The following is an 18,678-nucleotide window of genomic DNA, read 5'->3' as shown; positions in this document are numbered from 1 at the left end:
ATACTTTTGTCCTTGTTTTTGCGACATTGTATCTTCTGGGCTTATAATGTACTCAGTGCACAATTCAAGCTTGTCAATCCAGGATAGAGTCAACATGTATTACACACGACTGAAATGTGTTTGTGGAACAGCTTTAGCCTGAAGTAAAAGTCAAGGTTAATTCAAGCGGGACTCAGTAAGCGCAGCTTTAATGAGCTGTGTTGATGGAATGCGCTCCCGGTGTCCTGAGACTTTATTTTTTTGGCTGAATCTGTTGAGTTTTGGAGTTGCACAAAATTTACTTCTTCTTACTACTTGTTTATTGTAAACGTTTCCTTGTCTTTCGGCCCCCATCTACGACAGAAGTGCATTAGACGTATGAAAGTTGGGTTGAGAAAATGATCTAGATTTTAAGCTAAATAAACCATTAAAAATAAGACTTTAATTAATATCAAAAATTTACACTTTTCTTTGTACAAATGTAAAACAAAAAAAGATTTAAGCCGTCTTCTTCTGACAGAGCAGCCTGCAGCTGTGGTTTCTCTGTAAGTACTACACCAGTGTCCACATCTACCTAAAAGCCTTGGGTTTCACATAATAAACCATTAGGCATCTGGACAAACAGAAGGGAGGTGGTGAAAGGTGGTTAGAGAGCACACTGAGGCAGACAATATTGCCTTTGCCCCCCTCTTCTTTCTTTATTTTCCTCCTCTCTCCCTCTGTGCCCCCTGCCTTTATTCTTCCATTTCCTTCATAAACTCTTTTGAAATCAGCCTCTCTTTAAGTTTTCCTACCGTACACATACGGACTGAAACAGTGCTCATGAGCTCTGTCTCTGGTCTAAACCCTGCTGTGTTAGGAAGCTGCCAGTGATATTTGATTCTCCGGCTCTAAATCGTTTGATCTATGTCCTCTCTGTTAGCTCTTGAACGCTGCTCGGGGTCCCAGTGAGCAAAAAACAACAAATGAATTAATTCCAGTGCTGTGTCCAGCTGTAATAAAACACACCCTGGAGATCATTCTGAAAAACAACCACTGTTAAACAAACAAAAAACTCAACAAAGTATCCTCAGCAAATTGCTTTCACTGGCCATGTTTGTGTTGTTATGACTTAAAATTTGAATGAAAGGTGAAACTACGGCGAGTAATTTTCTCCATCAGTGGATTTGCAGGATAACTGTCAAGGGTTCAGTAGAAACAAGAAGGTTGAGGACCCAGATGCAGACTTAGATATTTATTTAATAAAACAAGATACAAAACAAGGCAAAAACAAAAGGCTTACTTCCAGGAATCAAAAACGAGGGAGAAGCACAAAAAGCAGAGAAGAAAATCCACACAGGAAACATGAGGCACGAGGATACTGGATGGCCACGGACATAGACGCAAATGAACTGGCCCAGAAGGGTAGAAACACAGAGACTAAATACACACAGGGTAATCAGGGGCAGGTGAGACTAATTAACACAGGTGAACACAATGAGGGAAGGGCACACAATCTGAAAAGCGGGAAACAGAACAAAGAAGGGAAGTAAAACAAGACATGACATACAAGGGGTAAGAACTACAAAATAAAACAGGAAACACCAGGAACCAAACTCAGGACTGACAGGACTACAAAGTAAAACAGGAAATTCTCTAAAGGAAATGCAACTAAATCAGACTAAACCAAGACAGGAACACGATATACAAACTAAACAACAAGAACTCATGACAACAAGAGACAAAGTGACCAAAGAAAAACGGAAATACTATCAAAACACCAACATACAAAACAATAGCATAACTAAACTAGATTGACTCATGACAATAACATAGAACTACTTTTTCAGAGTGAAGAAACAGAACTATGTCATTTCATGCTATTTGTGTGTATATATTTAGTATGTGTGAACAGTTCATCATCAGGAAAACTAGTCCTCTGATTGTATCATATTTGTGTATATTCTTGTACAGTTAGGAATGGTTAAACATTTTGGGAAATTTGGGGGCGGCTGTGACTCAGGGGTAGAGTGGGTCACCCTCCAATTGGAATGTTGGCGGTTCAATCCCCAGCTCCTCCAGTCTAAATGCCAATGGGGTACAGCACTGAACCCCAAATTGCTCCCAAAGGCATAGCTTGCGGTGTGTGATTGTGTTTGAAGGATTAATTGCAATGGTGAATACTGACGTGTAGTGTAAAGCGCCTTGAGTGGTCAGAAGAGCCTCTTTTAAAGTGCAGTCCATTTACCCATTACCATTTCCTGTCGAGAATTAGGCGAGGATTGAAACCACTCTCATGTCTGTAGATCCCCTTTCACTCATGCCCTGCACTGTTGAAAACGATAGTCTAACATTCAAAGCAAGCAAGTGGGCAGCTTATTGACGTTGTTCACCTTAAGAGGAGTTTCACTGCTTTATGCTCTTAACTCGCCTCAGTTGCCAAATTATGTTTTTAACTCTTGCGTTTGTGTTTAGGATACGTCCTTATATGTTCTCTTGATGTTAGCCCAGAAACAGCCACAATAGCAGAAGAGTCCTCCTCCTCCTTCTGCCGGTCTACCCAGGTGCCCTCCTCATCTAAACCAAACCAAGTACTTCCATTAAAGAGATCTCGTCAAGACAATCTCTTATGATATACATGTGTAAAAGGGCAAGTCCAGGAAATATCAGGATCTGAAGTGTCCTGGAAATTGGAGAAAGGGCACATGTGCTGAAGCACCTAGTTCTGTGCGCCAATAGGGTTTAAGAAGTTCAGAAGAACTTTGTGAGTTCTGTTGTAACAGTACGTCACTTCCTTTGAAGCTACATTTTCGGTTATTACATTTTCATTTAATATCAACGTAGCGGGCCAACAAAATCTGTTTCTGAACACATATGAGGCAAAAAATAAGCAACTCAGTCACTGGATCTTCACTCATATTAGCTCTACAAAGCTTGATTTAAATTTTGGTTCCGACTTTTTTTTCAGAAGTAAAGGGCACTTCTACTCTGCTGCACTGGAGATTAGCAATTGGCAAACATGAGCTTTCTAAGCTTATTGCATACATAGTGTTGTAGCTCAATAGCCGCTAGCAACTAGCGGCCATATGTTGTTAAGCAACTAACTATACAACTAAATCGCCATTTTTTTTTTTTGCAACTACTATAAAACACCATATGTTGTTTAGCTAATACTATAAAACACCATACGTTGTGAAGCAACTAATACAACTAAAACGCCATATGTTGTTTTTTCTCATTTTCCCCCCCGACCAGCAGGGAGCGATATAACCCACATTAGGTACCTGAGCAGAGAGGTCTGAGGTACCTGAGGAGAGAGGTCTCTGGGTGCATGAGGAGAGAGGTCTGAGGTACTACATTTGGACCCTCTTGGGAAATTGTCAGAAGTTAATGTGTGAAAGGGGCTAAGGATAAATCTGTAGCTGGACCCAGATCTTGTTTGATTATTTACTTAGTATAATGACGGAAAAAGTTTGCCCCGCTCTGTCCATAGGTTGCCCCAGCAAAGACATTTTCTGGCCCTCAGTAAAACATAACATGGTAGCTTTTACTCTTTGGTTTTGGTACATGTTAAACAAAAGAGATAAAACATTGAACTTTAGGGTTGCTGGTAGGTGAATTAAGATAGCTCTCGCTAGAGCCATGCTAGCTGTTTCCCTTTGAATTATTGTAGCAAAGCTAAGCTAAGGGTCTCCTGCCTTGTATTTAGTGTGAAGACATGGGGGTGGCGTCAATTGTCTTGATCTTACTCTGTGCTAGAAAGCAAATAATTAAGTGTAAGATTTAGTGTAATTGATTGTTATTATTATTGAAAATGTTAAACTATGTCTTTAATCTTACTTTAATTACTGACTGATTATGAAATCATAAATGCTCTCTGAGGCATCATAAAGCTGCTTTTTCAAGCTTACAAAGGTGTGGACTCCAATAACACTGATCTCAAAATGTTTTAGCCATGAGCAAATGGGCAGTAAAGTCCACATAAATTCTATCACCACATTATTGCTCTTGACAGTGTGGCAGGCACACACAATATTTCCCCTCATTGTGTGTGCGTGTGACACCATAATGAGTTAAGCATAAAAATGCTGGAGCCTGCGTCCATTCACGAGCAGTGACGTCGTCCTCTGAGCGGAGCGAGGGGAGTTTTTGGGAGACCACTGAAAGTGGAACTCCTTTGCGAGGCTGGGCTGTAACCTGAAGCCAAAAAGGAGAGAGAGAGAAACAGAGAAACAGAGAGAGGAAGAAAGTAGGAGAGAAAGAGAGAGAGGGAGAAATTGGAGGGAGGGGGAGGGAAGGACTGAAGGGCCGAGAGAAGGTGATGTCAGCTGAGTTCAGAAAGTAAACAGAGTTCCAGACTGCAGCATGCTGTCTGCGGGACGGGGACTGCAGCTGGGGCAAACCCACGGGGGCACCCTCACAATCCCCCGGACCAGCACCTTTACCTCTGGGAAGGAGGGCTGGTTCCTCTTCATCTCCCTCTTCATCCTTATCTCCTTACCCCAAGGGAGAGCATGGCCCTACGGTAAGAGACCGGCAAAGACTTTACCTCCACCGCATGCCCTTCCCTCACTCTCTCTGTCTGTGTGTTTGGCTCAGCCTCTTGGTTTGTGTTCTTTGTTCTGAAAAAGCCGGCATCAGCACTCTCCATCCCCTCTTCCCTTCGATCCTTAAAAAGCACCGAAGCGCTCAGCTGGGCTTGTAAAAATAAAACAGATAGTGATGTAAAATCCAGCTAAGAAAAACATCACTGACAAGTATGTGCAATCTTTTTTACGACTCTTGTTTTGAAATATAGAGGGAGGGATTGTCCTGAGGGGTTTGTTTATTGTCCTATTAAAAAAGGGGCTCTGTGATCTTTATTCTCTACTTATTGCAGTTGTCCTTTGTGAGAAATAAAAGTTGTTTTTCTGCTCTTAAATAAAGTAGCAACAGTTGGTCGTGGCCACGCATTCTTGAGGTAAAATGAGGCGTTTTGAGTCCTAATAGGGCTGCTGGATCTTGGCACTCTTTCCCTTTTGTGTGCGAGCGTCTCTTTAAAAGTTGGGTTGAGACTGAGATCATCTCTGCCTGTTTACCCAGGGTTAACAGTTGAACTGCAGCAGGAACACATGAGTCACGTTTGAGTCAATCGCGCTGGCTGTGGTGATGTGTATACCATACAGCCGTCTCCAAGGCTCCCAACCAAACCTCTGCCCTCCGTCTGATCCGTCTTGAAAGGCTACCACACTGTAAAATAATCCCCTTCAATTTGTAATGTTGGTGAGTGTGGCAAAGGGCTGGGCAGAGAGCAGCTGTTTTGAAGCTGGTGTGATTAAGAGAGTTCCCCGTGGCAGATTATGTTGTCAGCTGAGTCACTCATTGTAAGCACGGCTTGTTTCGTAATCGTGCTTTATCAGCTGATGATAGTTGTTTTTCCGTTGAGCAACCTAAAATAGTTTGAGCAGACATGTTTACATGCAAATCCTGCATTTTTTCTGGCATGCCTGGTTGTGTCTGCCTGCGCTTGTGTTTATGTCCATGTGAGCATGTTTTGGTGTCTCGACTAAGGCAGTCTTTATCTGCGTAAGGCTTCCTGTTCTGGATCCTCCACCCACTTGAATCCTGAGATGTCCTGTTCGTGGAAACACTCTTCCTATGATGTGTTTAACTCAAGTCTAGGTGGACATTGTAAGGGCTGTGGGAAGCAGAACCAAGGCCAGCATACACACAAATGTACTCTAGAGAGAGTTAAATCTTGGCTCACAGTGGAGTTACAAGAAGAAAAACACAGCGTCTGATTGACCGTTGGAAAACAGTGTCATATCAAATTCAAGACGTCTCTCCGAGTTCAAAACTAACGTGCACATCCCTCTCTCCTGTTTGACCTACATATTGGCGTGTGTACATCCAATTCCCCCTTAGTGTATAATACAGTGATCGGATATTCCTTTGAGCCTGTGGTTTCCTAGCCGAGGGAAGTTTATTTAAAGTGATCTACAGGATGACCGCCGGGATCAGTGCTTAGGATCGGGCTACATTTGGATACACAATGCTCACAGAGCTCCCCCTGGGAGTTTCCCTGCTCCATGGAAGCAAAATCACTCCAACCTCAAAATACCAGACAGCTGCTGAGGGCAGTAGGCAAAAGGAATTATACAGCTTCTATATACATGCACAGCACGCGCACTCACAGCTGCTGGAAAAATAACAGTGACTGATATTTCCAGCATAAAATATCAGCTCCATTTTGTCAGGAGGAAACTATTTATTCAGTAGTGGATAATACTGTAAGTGCCGTTCAGTTCACAGGGACTTTTTACCAACATGAGTTCTCACTTAATTAAGGCAAGGAATCATTGTGACTTAATGATGCTGTGGCAAGGTTTTATACAAAGCAGTGTGGTGAAATAAAACAGTCTGGATTGCGAGATGCCTCAAGTGAAAAAAATATGTTTATGTAATTTGGGTTAACTGAAAGTTAAAGGAACAGTGCAACATTGTAGAAATTAATTACTTTCTTGCCAAGAGTTTGATGATGGGATTGATACACTTTTTTTTGTAAATGGACTCTACTTATAAAGCACTTTTCACTACATGTCACATTCACCCTTCCACACACACATTGATACACTGATGGTAAAGTTCCTGACTGTCAATCAGTCATCACATTCACACAGCGATGGCTATGCCACCGGGAGCAATTTGGGGTTCAGTGTCTTGCCCGAGGACACTTCGACATGTAGACTGAGGGAGCTGGGGATCGAACCACAAACCTTCCTATTACTGAGCCACAGCCGCCCGTGTGTGTTGACTATTAAAATATCACCAGTTAGCATATCTTAGCATAGCTTAAAGGCTGGCTACATTGGCAACACCAACCCAACCCAAAGGTGACTTGCTTAGAAACTAAAGTTTATGTTGGACTATCTGTTGGCTTGGTGCTGTAACTTCCTGGAGTATCAGCTGATTGCAGTGTCACAGTGATGAGAAGAATCAAGGAAGTAACTGTGTTCCCATAAAACCACAAGATGTTCTTTTTTCATTGTAGTTTTACATTCCAAAGCCATGCTAGCTACTTCCCTCTGTTCCATGTCTTTGTGCTAAGCTAAGCTAATCAATTCTGGATGCAAGCTTTATACCATAAAGACAAGAAACAGTTTAAATCCATCCATCAACTAACTCAAACAAACCCATAGAATGGATGTTGAACTTGTCTTGGGGGCGTGGTGGTGGTGGTGGGTTGATACCTGTCGAGTAGCTTAGCTTACTTTACAGTTTTAAAAAATCATTTTTTTTCACACACTGGTGCTCTGTGCAGGCCCTTATACAGCCTCTGCCTCCGTCTCTTTAAGAAACCCCGCCTCTGCAAGCCCACTTTCATCCTATTGGCCAGCTCTCAGGAGCCTGCTGAGGCGTGTAGAAAAAACAGTGTGAAACCTGGCGTTCGCAGCAGCCTGCAGACTGAGCTGAGAAGCCTGGGGATTACTCCAGCATACTTTTACCTACAGATTTGAAACTTCACCAATGTTTAGTGGGACATCCAAAATTGTAACATATATATTTTAAAATGTGAAACAGCATAATACCCCCTCTTTAAAGTTCCCTTTGGGCTCTGCTCTCCAACATGGTGCTCTCTAGCTTAGTTAGTTAAAAATAGCTTAGCTATGATATTGCTGTGTAGCAAGACTGAAGCTGATAAGTGTCTGAGCAGTCAGCATGAAAAAGACAGACTGGACAATAATTGGTTTAAATGCCAGAGAAAGCAGTGCGACCAGCTGCATGTCTGATACATTTGGATATCAAAATTTGACCTTAATTACAGAAGTTATCTGAGAGTCTTAGGGCGGCCCTTGACTGTAAATGGGAACTGGAACCAAAGTCAGTGCTGATACATAATTACAGAAAATAAAAAGGGAGAGGCTGACCTTGGTTTTACCCTCAGCTGAGAAGAGAAGTGGTTACTTTCAGAAGATGATGGTGCAGTTTTAAAGCTGATGCAGGCATATGAGTCACTTGCATGAGTCAAATTTAGCAGCACCAGCACATTTTGACTGCAGTGTATCAATAGTCCTGGTTTCCAGAGTGTGTGAAACACTTTTGTGTATCTGTGAGCTTTGTATTTGACAACTTTTTTTTACTTTGTTCTTGGCAGAAGTTCGTGTTTGTTGAAGCCTGTCTCCTACAGGTTAGTGGGCCAACAGTGAGGTCAGACTCAGGGTCACGGGACTCTCGTGAATTCCCATGAATTTCTGTGACCAGCCCTCTTACCCTTGTAATAATGATGTCAGTCTCTGGATCCACATTAAAGGTGTGCAGCTGAGCCATGCAGGCCCATATGGCTTTTGATTGGGTGGGTGGGAGTGTTTTCTGACACACGGAGGTCTCCACCAGGCGACGGGACGTCTGTTATGATGCCTCTGATACTGCTCTGTTTTCATTTCTATGGCTTCTTGACATGCATGTTGAAGAGTGCATTTAGGAGCTCGACATCTGGAATGGAAAAAAGGCAGATACCACTTACATAAGACCAGTAAATCCAAACAACCCACACAAAAATCTGCACGCTTAGCTGCAGGACTGCAGGGAAAAAAAACATTTGTGATCTGTTTTTATGTTGTGTTTGGCTTCGTGCCAGTGTCTTCTCACACAGAGAGAGACACAATATAAACTACATGTATCAAAACATAAATATCAGGCAGGTTGGATGGAAAAAATGCTAGAAATCCATGCAGCACAATCAGGAAGCACACTTTCTTATCAGATGAATGTCTGTCTAGTTACTGTACCTCTTTGACAGCTGTCAACACTTCAGCTCTGTGATTATATACACATTAGCCGCAGGCACACAGCACAGTCTTACAACCTAAATTACAGACCTGGAACACATGTTGATGCCATTTTTTTCACACATTACATTACCTTTACTCCGTATCTATGCAGACAAAAACAAGTCAAATACAGTATCCTGTCCAAAAACATTGCTTTGTGCTCAAACACTGACAACCAAATCATGCATCTACTAGTCCTTTGACAACCTCCCTCTTGCTTGTATGCAAACTTCTGTACACATGCACCTCCACACCTGCTAAGACCTCCCTAAACTGCTGTAAAAAACCCACATGAAATAGTTACAGTCCAAGCTGTAGTTCCCTGCAGGTGTTGACCTGGAAGCATGGCAGATGTGTTTTTACATGGCAGTACGCTTATCACTGAAATTAATACGTTCAAAAAGCTGTAGCGCAGGCCAAAGCGCTGTTATGTAAGACAGATATTTGGTGTTGTAAATCAGTAAACACATATTAAAGAGAGGAGAGAAAGTCATCCAAAACAATAAAGATGTATTCCAGCATGCGTCCAGCAGTGGGGGAGAAACCCCGTAGTCACGCTTCAGAGACAAAACATGACTGTTATCAACAGAGCTGAAGGTCAGCAGAGTCTTTTCACAGCGAATAAACACTTGAAATGCTTATGACTGTGTTTATTTACGTAAAGGAGGAGCATTAAGAAAACAGCTTGTGGTTATCGGGAAGCTAATCCTGCCAAAAGCCGTCTGAAGTGAGATAAAAGATGACTTCAAACCAGCGGAGATTCTCTTCTCCTGTAAATCTGCGCTGTTCTAAAAGTACACTGAGAGCCGTTACAACCACTTGGTGCCATTTCTCTATCTAAGGAAAAGACACACCGCAGCCGTCCATGTAATGACATTACCAGGCCAGCTCATAAACTCTTCTGACCCTTTCATGTTATGCCCTATAAATCAGGTTTCACAGTCTCCGGCCAGCATCCTTTGGTAACCTCAGTGAGGAAGCAGAAAAGCTGCACCATAAGGAGAAGACACGATGCCACTGCTGCTCAATACCCACGTGGCAGGCTTCACACCTTTTTAAATGCTGTGTTTATCCAGCACTTTTTATTGCATTGCAGCTTATTGTCGCGGTTTATAGATTAAATTGGCCAGCAAAACATCTGACATTGGCTTCAGTCCATCCCTTCTTGTGTAACATTACCCGGCTCAAAATGCAGACACAAATTTTCTTTGAACAGGGAAAGCAGTCTAGACTTTGGATCATACTCAGGCGACTGTTATCAAATAAGTTTAAACACATAATTAAATCAGATAGTGTTTTTTCCTTCTTCTTTTAGGTGAAGTGCCAGATAAGGAGAAGGGGAACTCCACTGATTTTGTAACAGATGGTGGGAGGGACTCCGTTATATGTTAAAGGCCTAGTTTTCCATTAATAAAACACAAAGTGAGATCCCTCACGCCAAAAAACAAAAGGCGCTCTCTAGAACCAATGGAGACAATTGGTTTGTCCATTCTTGGCTACTGTAGAAAGATGGCGGCGCAACATGGCCGACGAGCCCCCCTGCCTCTGGAGATAAAAAGGGCTCATTATACAGTTAGGAAGTAATTTCACACTAATGAAATCATACCTATAAAAATCATTTAAATCACACCCTTTTTAAAGAAGCTGTTTAAAGGCCCTTTGTGTTTCCAGAGGGAGATGAATGGAATCTGGTAAAAGGTTGGCCCACGCTAAAAGATTTTTAAAATCTTAACAGATGTTGAAAATGTGACAGACCCCACACATGACAACAAACTGTGTAGAGTGTGGAGAGGGATATGACCAAAACAACACACCACACACTAACAGAGTCCATTCACCAACAACCAGAGTCCCGACTCGCAACACTGGAAATCTCAAACACGACTTTAGAGTAAACAAACATGGCGGACGACAGGCAGGAAGAATTGCCTCTTCAGTCAGCTTCCTAATTGGCTACAATTTCATTCCGCGACAATCCACAGAGTGCGTGCTTGGCTGTCCTCGGCGTTCCCCCTTAGGGTTCCCCCCACACAACAGATATCAGATCGGAAATATTGAACATATTTACGACTTGAAAATGGTGGGGCCATGACATTCCTCCGAGCAGATCGGGGGAAGTAAAATCACTCTTAACATACCTCACACCACAGGAAAATCTGGCAAGATAATCTTTAGAGTCATCAAAAAATCAGGACTTTGCTTACTATTGTCCGAAGGGGGGAATCTCACCCAAAATCAGCTTGATTATCACGTAGTGTGTACCCCACCTAAAACGGCACAATTGATGTCACTTGAGTTACTGTTGGTTAAATGTTGCCTAAGACTTAAGCCTTAAATAAAGAAAATTAAAAAAAATAGGCCTCTGTAGCCTTCATCTTGCTGTGGCACAGACACAGAGTGGGTCGCCCTTCAATTGGAAAGTTGCTGGTCTGAAACCCAGCTGTATGAATGTGCGTGTGAAAGGGTGAATGTGACATATAGTGTGAAATACACTCCATTTTCCATCACACAGCCAAGTCTCCCACCAAGTCGGTCAAGTCTTTAATGTGAGTGAGACTGTGGTATGACAATGTTTTGCTTCCTTTCAATTGTCACAATCCATATTTGTACTTGCCTCACAGTATGTATGATGCATAATGCATGGCCTCACTCTTTGCACAGCGTCGTCCTCTTGTCTCTGCAGACGTCTCTCTAAACATACAGGCCGTACCCAATGCCTTGGATGTTTGTGGTTCTCACACTTGGTCAAAAGAAATCCGCAAAAATGTCCTTCTGGTCTGAAACCATGAGCTCCTCTGTTTTTGTCTCAGCGAGGCAGACCGAGCTGAGACAAAAGAAGAGCGTCTGCTTTGATTCAAAAACAAAGATCAGGGGTTGTAAGTTTAGATTGCTTTTCACCACGAGAAATCATTACTGTGAGTTAGTGTGACAGCATGGGTATTGTGTAAGGGACTAGCGTGCATTGGTCCAAAAAAGTTTGAATGACAACAAATCATAATCTTTTGCACGCCATACCATAAAGAGAGCCCCCATGTTGTTGCTGGCTTGCTGAACATGCTTTAAGGTGAACACACAAATCCAGCTGAGCCTGTGTTATCAAAAAATGATCCTAGTTACCGACAGGAATCATAAAGCAGCCGAACGACTGCAACAGCTTTATGAAGCTCAAATGCTGTCCTTATACCCACATAAAAGCTGACCTCGTGGCATTACGCAACCCACTCTCTGTTTGATTAATGTCAGTCTGTATGTCATACCTCACCTCACTGTGTCTTCCAGGATCTGAGGAGAAGGCCAGTTTGAAGCTGGACTGAGACGTAATTTATGATATCATTAATGTGGAAGGGCAGCAGGGACGACTCACGGCATTCCAAGACATCTGTGCTTCTCCTCTCTCATTGACTGTCTGCAAACATCCACTGAGAGATTAATCGCTACTGCTTGTTGCTTTTGTGCGTCAGCGAATTCGTGCGCCTCTGTCTAGGATTCTTGGTTTCCCCAAAACTCCTATAAACGACAAATAGACCCAGTGTGCAACTACGGTTTTGCAAATAAAACCAGTATGCAAGTGTGTCTGTGTGTTTTTAATGTTGTAAACTAACAGGAAGAACAATTGGGGAGGGTTGTGGGCAGAGGAGTTATTATGATTGCAGGGCTGGAGGAGGGTAAAAAAAAACTGCTGCAAGGACAATGAGCCAAGTTTAAAGTGCAGCTTCTGTTAGTCCTCCGTCCACATCTGCCACAAGAGAATTTCCAGTTGTGTTTTTCAGCTTTTAAATCCACTCTTACATAATTGTAACCACTCGGGCTCAAAGGTTCTTGAGTCACTGGATGCCTGTTCAATTAAACATTGTATATATTGGGTAAAAGAAGAAGGTCAATATTTACACTGCGCGTCTTGAATCACTTTCTGATTAATGACTTGATTCTGTTTTCGTGACAGTGACTTAAGTGCTGTGGCATGTTTCCTGATGTGATATAGAAAGTGAACACATCGAGGAGGTTAACCACTGAGAGACTTGTGGTCCTCTGACAAGGAGCTTGCAACCATGTGACAGTGGAAATAACAAGAGTCAGCGCGGAGCAGCAGCTCCGAACATAACCCGTGGCTGCTCTCTTTTTCCAACAAGGCCCGTCCTTACATCTATCAAATTCACTGCATGTTTGACTCCTCTCTCCCCCCTACTTCTGTCCAAAATGATGGTTATATAAACTAATGTTTCCTGCTTGCCTGTTTGAGCGATTTGGCCAGATTGCTGACTCTGACATGTTGTCTCGTTTAGATTACAGGTATTTGTACAACCACTGCCCAGGCCCGGAGTGGAACGTTATGTGCAGAGGCTGCTGTGAGTATGATGTGATCCGCTGCAAATGCCCTCTACAGGGGACTCCAGTGGGCTATGCTGTGCCCTGCTGTCGCAACGCTATCAACGAATGTGACCCCTGCATCATCCATCCAGGTAGGTATCCTCTGCAAATATTCATATTCGATGAAGTCCATGAATCTGCAGACATCATTGAGCAGATAAAAAAGTTGGCAAAAGCATAGCACTTTTTGTGCCCTTAAGTATGCAACCTTCCAGGTCTGGCTCAAGGCATAGGCGATATAGGCGCTCGCCTAGGACGCCACATTGTAGTGTTATAAGCCTAATCTCTATTTACAGATTCTATATAGTAGAATAGTCTACATAGCAGAATCTGTAGGAAGGGACATGGATTTCCGGGAAGGCAAGTGTTCTGGTTTCTGTTTGAACTACGCTTGTAGTCCGAGTTATATTGACCAATCATGTATCAGCTTGAATTTTAAGGTAAGATCCGTTAATAACAAGTAAATCACAAGAAAACTGTTTCTCTTTCCGTAAACAGTGCAGCACGCGGAAAAGGAAGTCTTGACGGGAAGTCGTTTATCGCTTACCGCCCGGCACGTTCTCCGGTGTCCCCAGAGGCTGTATCGTCTCAGACTATAGCCAATGAGATCCGAGATTGTTATAAGCATAATGCCAGAGTGACACCTTTACTCCCAACCTGTTTCTCTGCTCGGCTCGCCTTTACCGTCACTTCCGCTCTCTCTCTTTTACTTGCTTGACCACTCACTCACTGCGCGTTCCTGACACAATTTTCAAAGAGAGGAGAGGAGCGTTCAGGTCCAGTTGGGAAAACTCAAACTCAATCTTTATATGGGAAAAGGGGTAAGAAATTGGCATTTGTAGTGCCTTGTCAATAATTGTTGACTTATGTTTTGATGTTTTTACTTAGCTTGCACTACTCGTCTAATCCCACAGCGTTTAAGGAATGGCAGACAGAAAAGAGAGATGCAGTAGCATATGATGGAGAAAGAGGAAAGAGAGAGCACAAATGAAGTGAGAGAGGAGAAAGTAGCAGATGATGAGCGGTGCAGCACCACAATGCATAAACTATCTGAAAATGTGTCTATGAACGAAGAAAAACCCTTTTAGTATTACAATAAAATAATGGTAACAAATGTCACTTTTTTTCCCAACTCACGTCAATAAATGTTAAATGATAGCAGTTGAGGTACACATCAACATCATCATAACCTAACACATTATAGTAAGCTCTATCATACAATATATGAAAAAGATATAGTAATATTATTGTGCAGAGAAACTGTAACCTTTTGGCACCAAATCCTAAACTTGCCTAGGGCACCAAAATGGCCCGAGCTGGCGCTGCATCTCGTGATTCTAATTAGCAATGAAATTCAAGTCATTGTTCCATATCTGCAAAGAAGCTTGTGCAACACCAAGTCTGTCTTTCAACTGCACATCTGTTTTCACTGAAGCATTACAAACTGTGTGACAAAAGCCTGAAATTACTTGTGAATAACTGGTAGTTGGCTTCCAGAGAAACTTCCCATTGGCTCCATTGCATGACTTACTGGCAGAATCCTTTTGAATGAGTGAGATAGAGATTAGTCACGAGATACAAACTGTTCACAATTTAAACTTTGATTTGTGAAAGAAATGGGTGTAAAACTGAGTGTTTTTAAACCAATGACTCTATATAAAGATGGACGACGCGTCTCCATCTGCTCTCATTGTACAAAATTGAAGACCAAATACCCCTGAGGTGGGCGTTGCCATCTTGCACTGGTGACGTTTTTGGAGCCAGAGTTGCGCAGTAGAGATTGGCGGGTGGAGCTGCAGTAGCCATTTCCACTAACCAAAACACACACTTAACTAAGAAAAAAACCCTGCAGAACAGCTTCTTGTGTTGGTCTGAAGCAGATATGTAAACTTCAATGACTGTAGTGATTGTTTTAGTTAAGTTTCCCTCTCCTCCTCTACTCTGCTAATCCAGAACAGATCGGCTGCAGGAGCCGTATTTGTCAACAGAACTGTCAATCATCCTTTTGACCGCATCAAATAACTAATTAAAAATAAACACTTCGACTTAAATCAGCATGATACAAACTAACTATAATGACAGAAACCATGTTTGAGAAACATGTATTTGACGTGTATTTTGATTTCATAGTTTGACTCATGTCCCATCTGTTAACATGGAGGAGGCGGGCTTTATGACCTATACTGCAGCCAGTCAGCAGGGGGCGATAGAGATGTTTAGGCTTCACTTTTAGATAGCTGTCATGTCGTCCATCTTTTTATACAGTCTATTGTTTCAACTCAAATGAGCGCATCATTGTGAAGTACAGGCCTGTATAAAGGTTACAGTATAATCACATGGGACAGTCTGCACGTGTGCTTCAGCCCACGCACCCCAACTTTCCTTCTTCATGTTATTTTCCTACATGCCATCCTCCTATAGATGTGTGTCATGTTTTCCTCACAGCTTGAATCTACTTAACTTTTCCTATATGGGGGGAAAAACAGCTGTCCGGAATTTAATGGATGCCTGTACATCACGTTTTACTGGTAAATCTAGCCCTGTGTACAGTCCCATATCCCCGTATGTACATCCTCAGCCCATTTGTTGTTAAAAATCATACCTACACTGAGGACGTGGACGGTGGAGTCTCTTAAGTGAAAATCCATTCTCACAGGAAGCCATTGCAGGGGGTTTTCTCCACATTTCTATTTCAGGAAGCTGCAATATTTTTTGTCCATTCTGCTGTAGTGAAAGATGAGCTTAATGAGTTTAGCAGAGTTTATTTAAAGGTAACATGGCAGAGGGCAGGCGAAGAATGATGACACAGCCAAAAGCTGTACGGGCTAGCAAAAGTGTTTCCAATTCTGACAAACAAGCACCGCTCTTTTGACAGACGCAATGTAAACTGTTTGTAACCTTTGTATTCCTGCCTGTCAGCCTGACTCCTGCTTGTTTTCTGTCTCTGTTTCTTTCAGGTTGCAGTGTATTTGAGAACTGTAAGCGCTGTAACAACGGCACATGGGGGCCCAGAGATAACTTCTTCATTAGTGGCCAATACTGCGCTGAGTGTCGCCCTGGCTGGTCCGGTGGAGACTGCTTGAGTAAGTCTTTTTATCTCCCGATTAGTAGACACCAAAGTCTTTACAATGAGGCTTTCTTTTGAGTGAAATAAATACCATGTGCTATATGCTCTCCTTCGCTGCTGGTTTATCTTCTCTGGGACAACTATGCCAGCTTGGAAGGCTGCCATAAGCCCAGAGGCTTTTCCATGAGGAGCTGAATGAGTTGACATGTTGAGAATACTATAAAACTGCTTCATATGTAACATTTGGTAACACACTGACTGTAGCTTTCTACATATGCAAATGATCTGCCAAGGGGCACAACAAGCATACATTTAATTAAAAACAGAACCTGGAAAGGCCGATGAATGCCTCAGTGGCCCCTGTGTGTTTATGTGTCTTTGTGTTAAGCACAACATAGGGTCTTTACCGTTGCTTTGGAAACTCAAGTGTAATTACTTTTGGCTTGAATGGTAACCAAAGCAGCTGAATGTCGACCCTCAAAATAATAATTATGCTGTAATTAACAGCCTCTGAAATTTAAATAGCAGCCCTGTTTCTGCACAGTTTTCCAAAAGTGCTTCCCATGTGTTTTTCAGCGTGTGGGGGAGTGATCCGTAAACGGCAGGGCCACTTGGTGCTGGAGAGTTACCCCAACAACGCTCGCTGTGAGTGGACCATACAGGTGGACCGCCCCTTTACAATAGAACTCAGGTGAGAACATAAACATTGTGCTTTTGCAGTTGTTCACTGGTCCTTATTTACCTGCCTTGATTAATGATTATATTAACTGATAGTAGATTATGTTGCCCATCTCAGTGCTTGATGGGTTAAAAACATTTACTGTATAAATAATAGAATTAAATTAAAAATTAATTCATTAATTAATGTAACAGCAAATTAATAAATGTACGATAAATAGTGCACACGATAACAAGCCAAGTAGGGAGAGTGAAGTCTACTTGCTAATTAGTGCACATTTCCCTAACTGAAAAAGCAGACTTCTTGGATGGCCAGTTAGTTCCATAAATCCGAAAGAAAGTCGTCTTATTTGTCAGAATTTTGTATTAAACTTCCCCAAATGGTTCCAACAATACAAACACGGCAGAGTAACCAAGCAGCCACACTTCTATAACTTGTCATGAATAGAGAAATTAGCTATAGAGACCAGACTTCTAACATGTTTATTTATGGTGAAAAGTTAACATTTTGATATGGGGGCTAGCTAGCTAATGGCTAGCTGGGATTTTTTGGTGCTTGTGGAGCCATCCTCAAGAACTGCAGTTTTTTGCACCTCCGCATTGGCTTTATTTTTCAACATTGTAGAATGCCGCTTGGTAAAAACACAGGTTAGATAGTTTGTCGCCCCGTAAAAAAGTAAAATTTTTTCTATCAGTCATTATTATAAACAAAGCCAAGAGCACAGCAATGCTAAAAGCTCTGTGAGACTTTACTTGAGGTAAATGCTAGCTTCAGCACGATATCATGTAGATTTCTAGCCGACAGCTTATAATGTTTACCGTGTGTACAAACATAGCTTGAGGAGGAGCATGCTAACATTAGCACTGAACAAAAAGTACAAGGCTGTGGAAATTGTCATTAGTGTTCAGGTATTTTGTCATTATTGGATAAATCAAAATTGGAGACCACAGATGGGCATGCTAACGTGGCTAAAATTAATTCACATTGCAGTGGAAAGTTTTCTTTGGAACAACATTCAGCTGAAGAATCCCTATAAAAGCATGAGGCAGTGTTTTAGGTTACACAACCAGCAGGTGAATGAATAAAGTTGATGTGGGTATAATTATCACCCATCATATAAAAATGTGTGCCTATTTGAAACTGAAGACTATTGCAAACCTTTGTCTCAATGATGTTAAAATTGCCTCAGTTTATTTTGGCATTAAAGCGACGGTTTTTGGGCTCGTCAGTGTCCATCTGTAATAGTTATTAACGGCTGGCCTGCTCATGTCAAATTTCCACTCAGTTCGGATATTTTTACAAGATGTATGTCATGAGCAGATGGCAAGTCTACAGCAAAGTTTTTGGAAACCGCAACATCCCCTTTTTTATAAAGGAAAGTTATAACTTTCAGTCGTGTAATAACTTTCTATTTCTGTCATTTTCTCCATTACACATACAGCACTTTACAGGAGAGCATGTGTGCCGGGTTTCAGCAGAACAAAAGCTCCTTACAGTTAGATTCGGGCTGGTTTGTTGTGTGCATTAAAGCCATTTAATGATTCCAAGTACATTTTATGCTATAAAGCTTGACATTAAACTGAACAACTGTAGATTGCTTGGCTGAACTAATTCGGTGCAAATATGTCATGTTTTTATATCCTTTGTGACATAAATGCAACAAAACTGCTGAATGAAAAAGAGACGTTTCAATGGATGCAATTTTTTCTACATGACTAGTAACGGTCGTTTAGAGAGTGGAGACAGATGAGCATAATTCAGACAGCATTTCTTCCTTTACCACCGCTACATCCGAT

At 42.0% G+C, this 18,678-nt stretch overlaps 1 protein-coding gene across 1 annotated transcript in view; it reads left to right on the top strand.

The window, feature by feature from the left end:
* The first annotated feature begins 4,479 nt into the window (after positions 1-4,479).
* The window catches only part of pamr1b (peptidase domain containing associated with muscle regeneration 1b), a 28,407-nt gene continuing 14,208 nt past the window's right edge, over positions 4,480-18,678 (top strand). The window contains exons 1-4 of the mRNA XM_069686277.1: positions 4,480-4,483; positions 13,052-13,228; positions 16,094-16,219; positions 16,780-16,894. Coding sequence (XP_069542378.1) covers positions 13,099-13,228; positions 16,094-16,219; positions 16,780-16,894 — 371 coding nt within the window. The 5' untranslated portion in view covers positions 4,480-4,483; positions 13,052-13,098. The remainder of the gene's footprint in view (positions 4,484-13,051; positions 13,229-16,093; positions 16,220-16,779; positions 16,895-18,678) is intronic.

This window comes from Semicossyphus pulcher, unplaced genomic scaffold (genome assembly GCF_022749685.1).
Source record: "Semicossyphus pulcher isolate SPU_LCO1_2020_fin unplaced genomic scaffold, fSemPul1.0.p SCAF_8, whole genome shotgun sequence".
Lineage (NCBI taxonomy): Eukaryota > Metazoa > Chordata > Actinopteri > Labriformes > Labridae > Semicossyphus > Semicossyphus pulcher.
The sequence above is the reverse complement of the archived record's forward strand: the minus strand, read 5'-3'. Positions and strand labels throughout refer to the sequence as shown.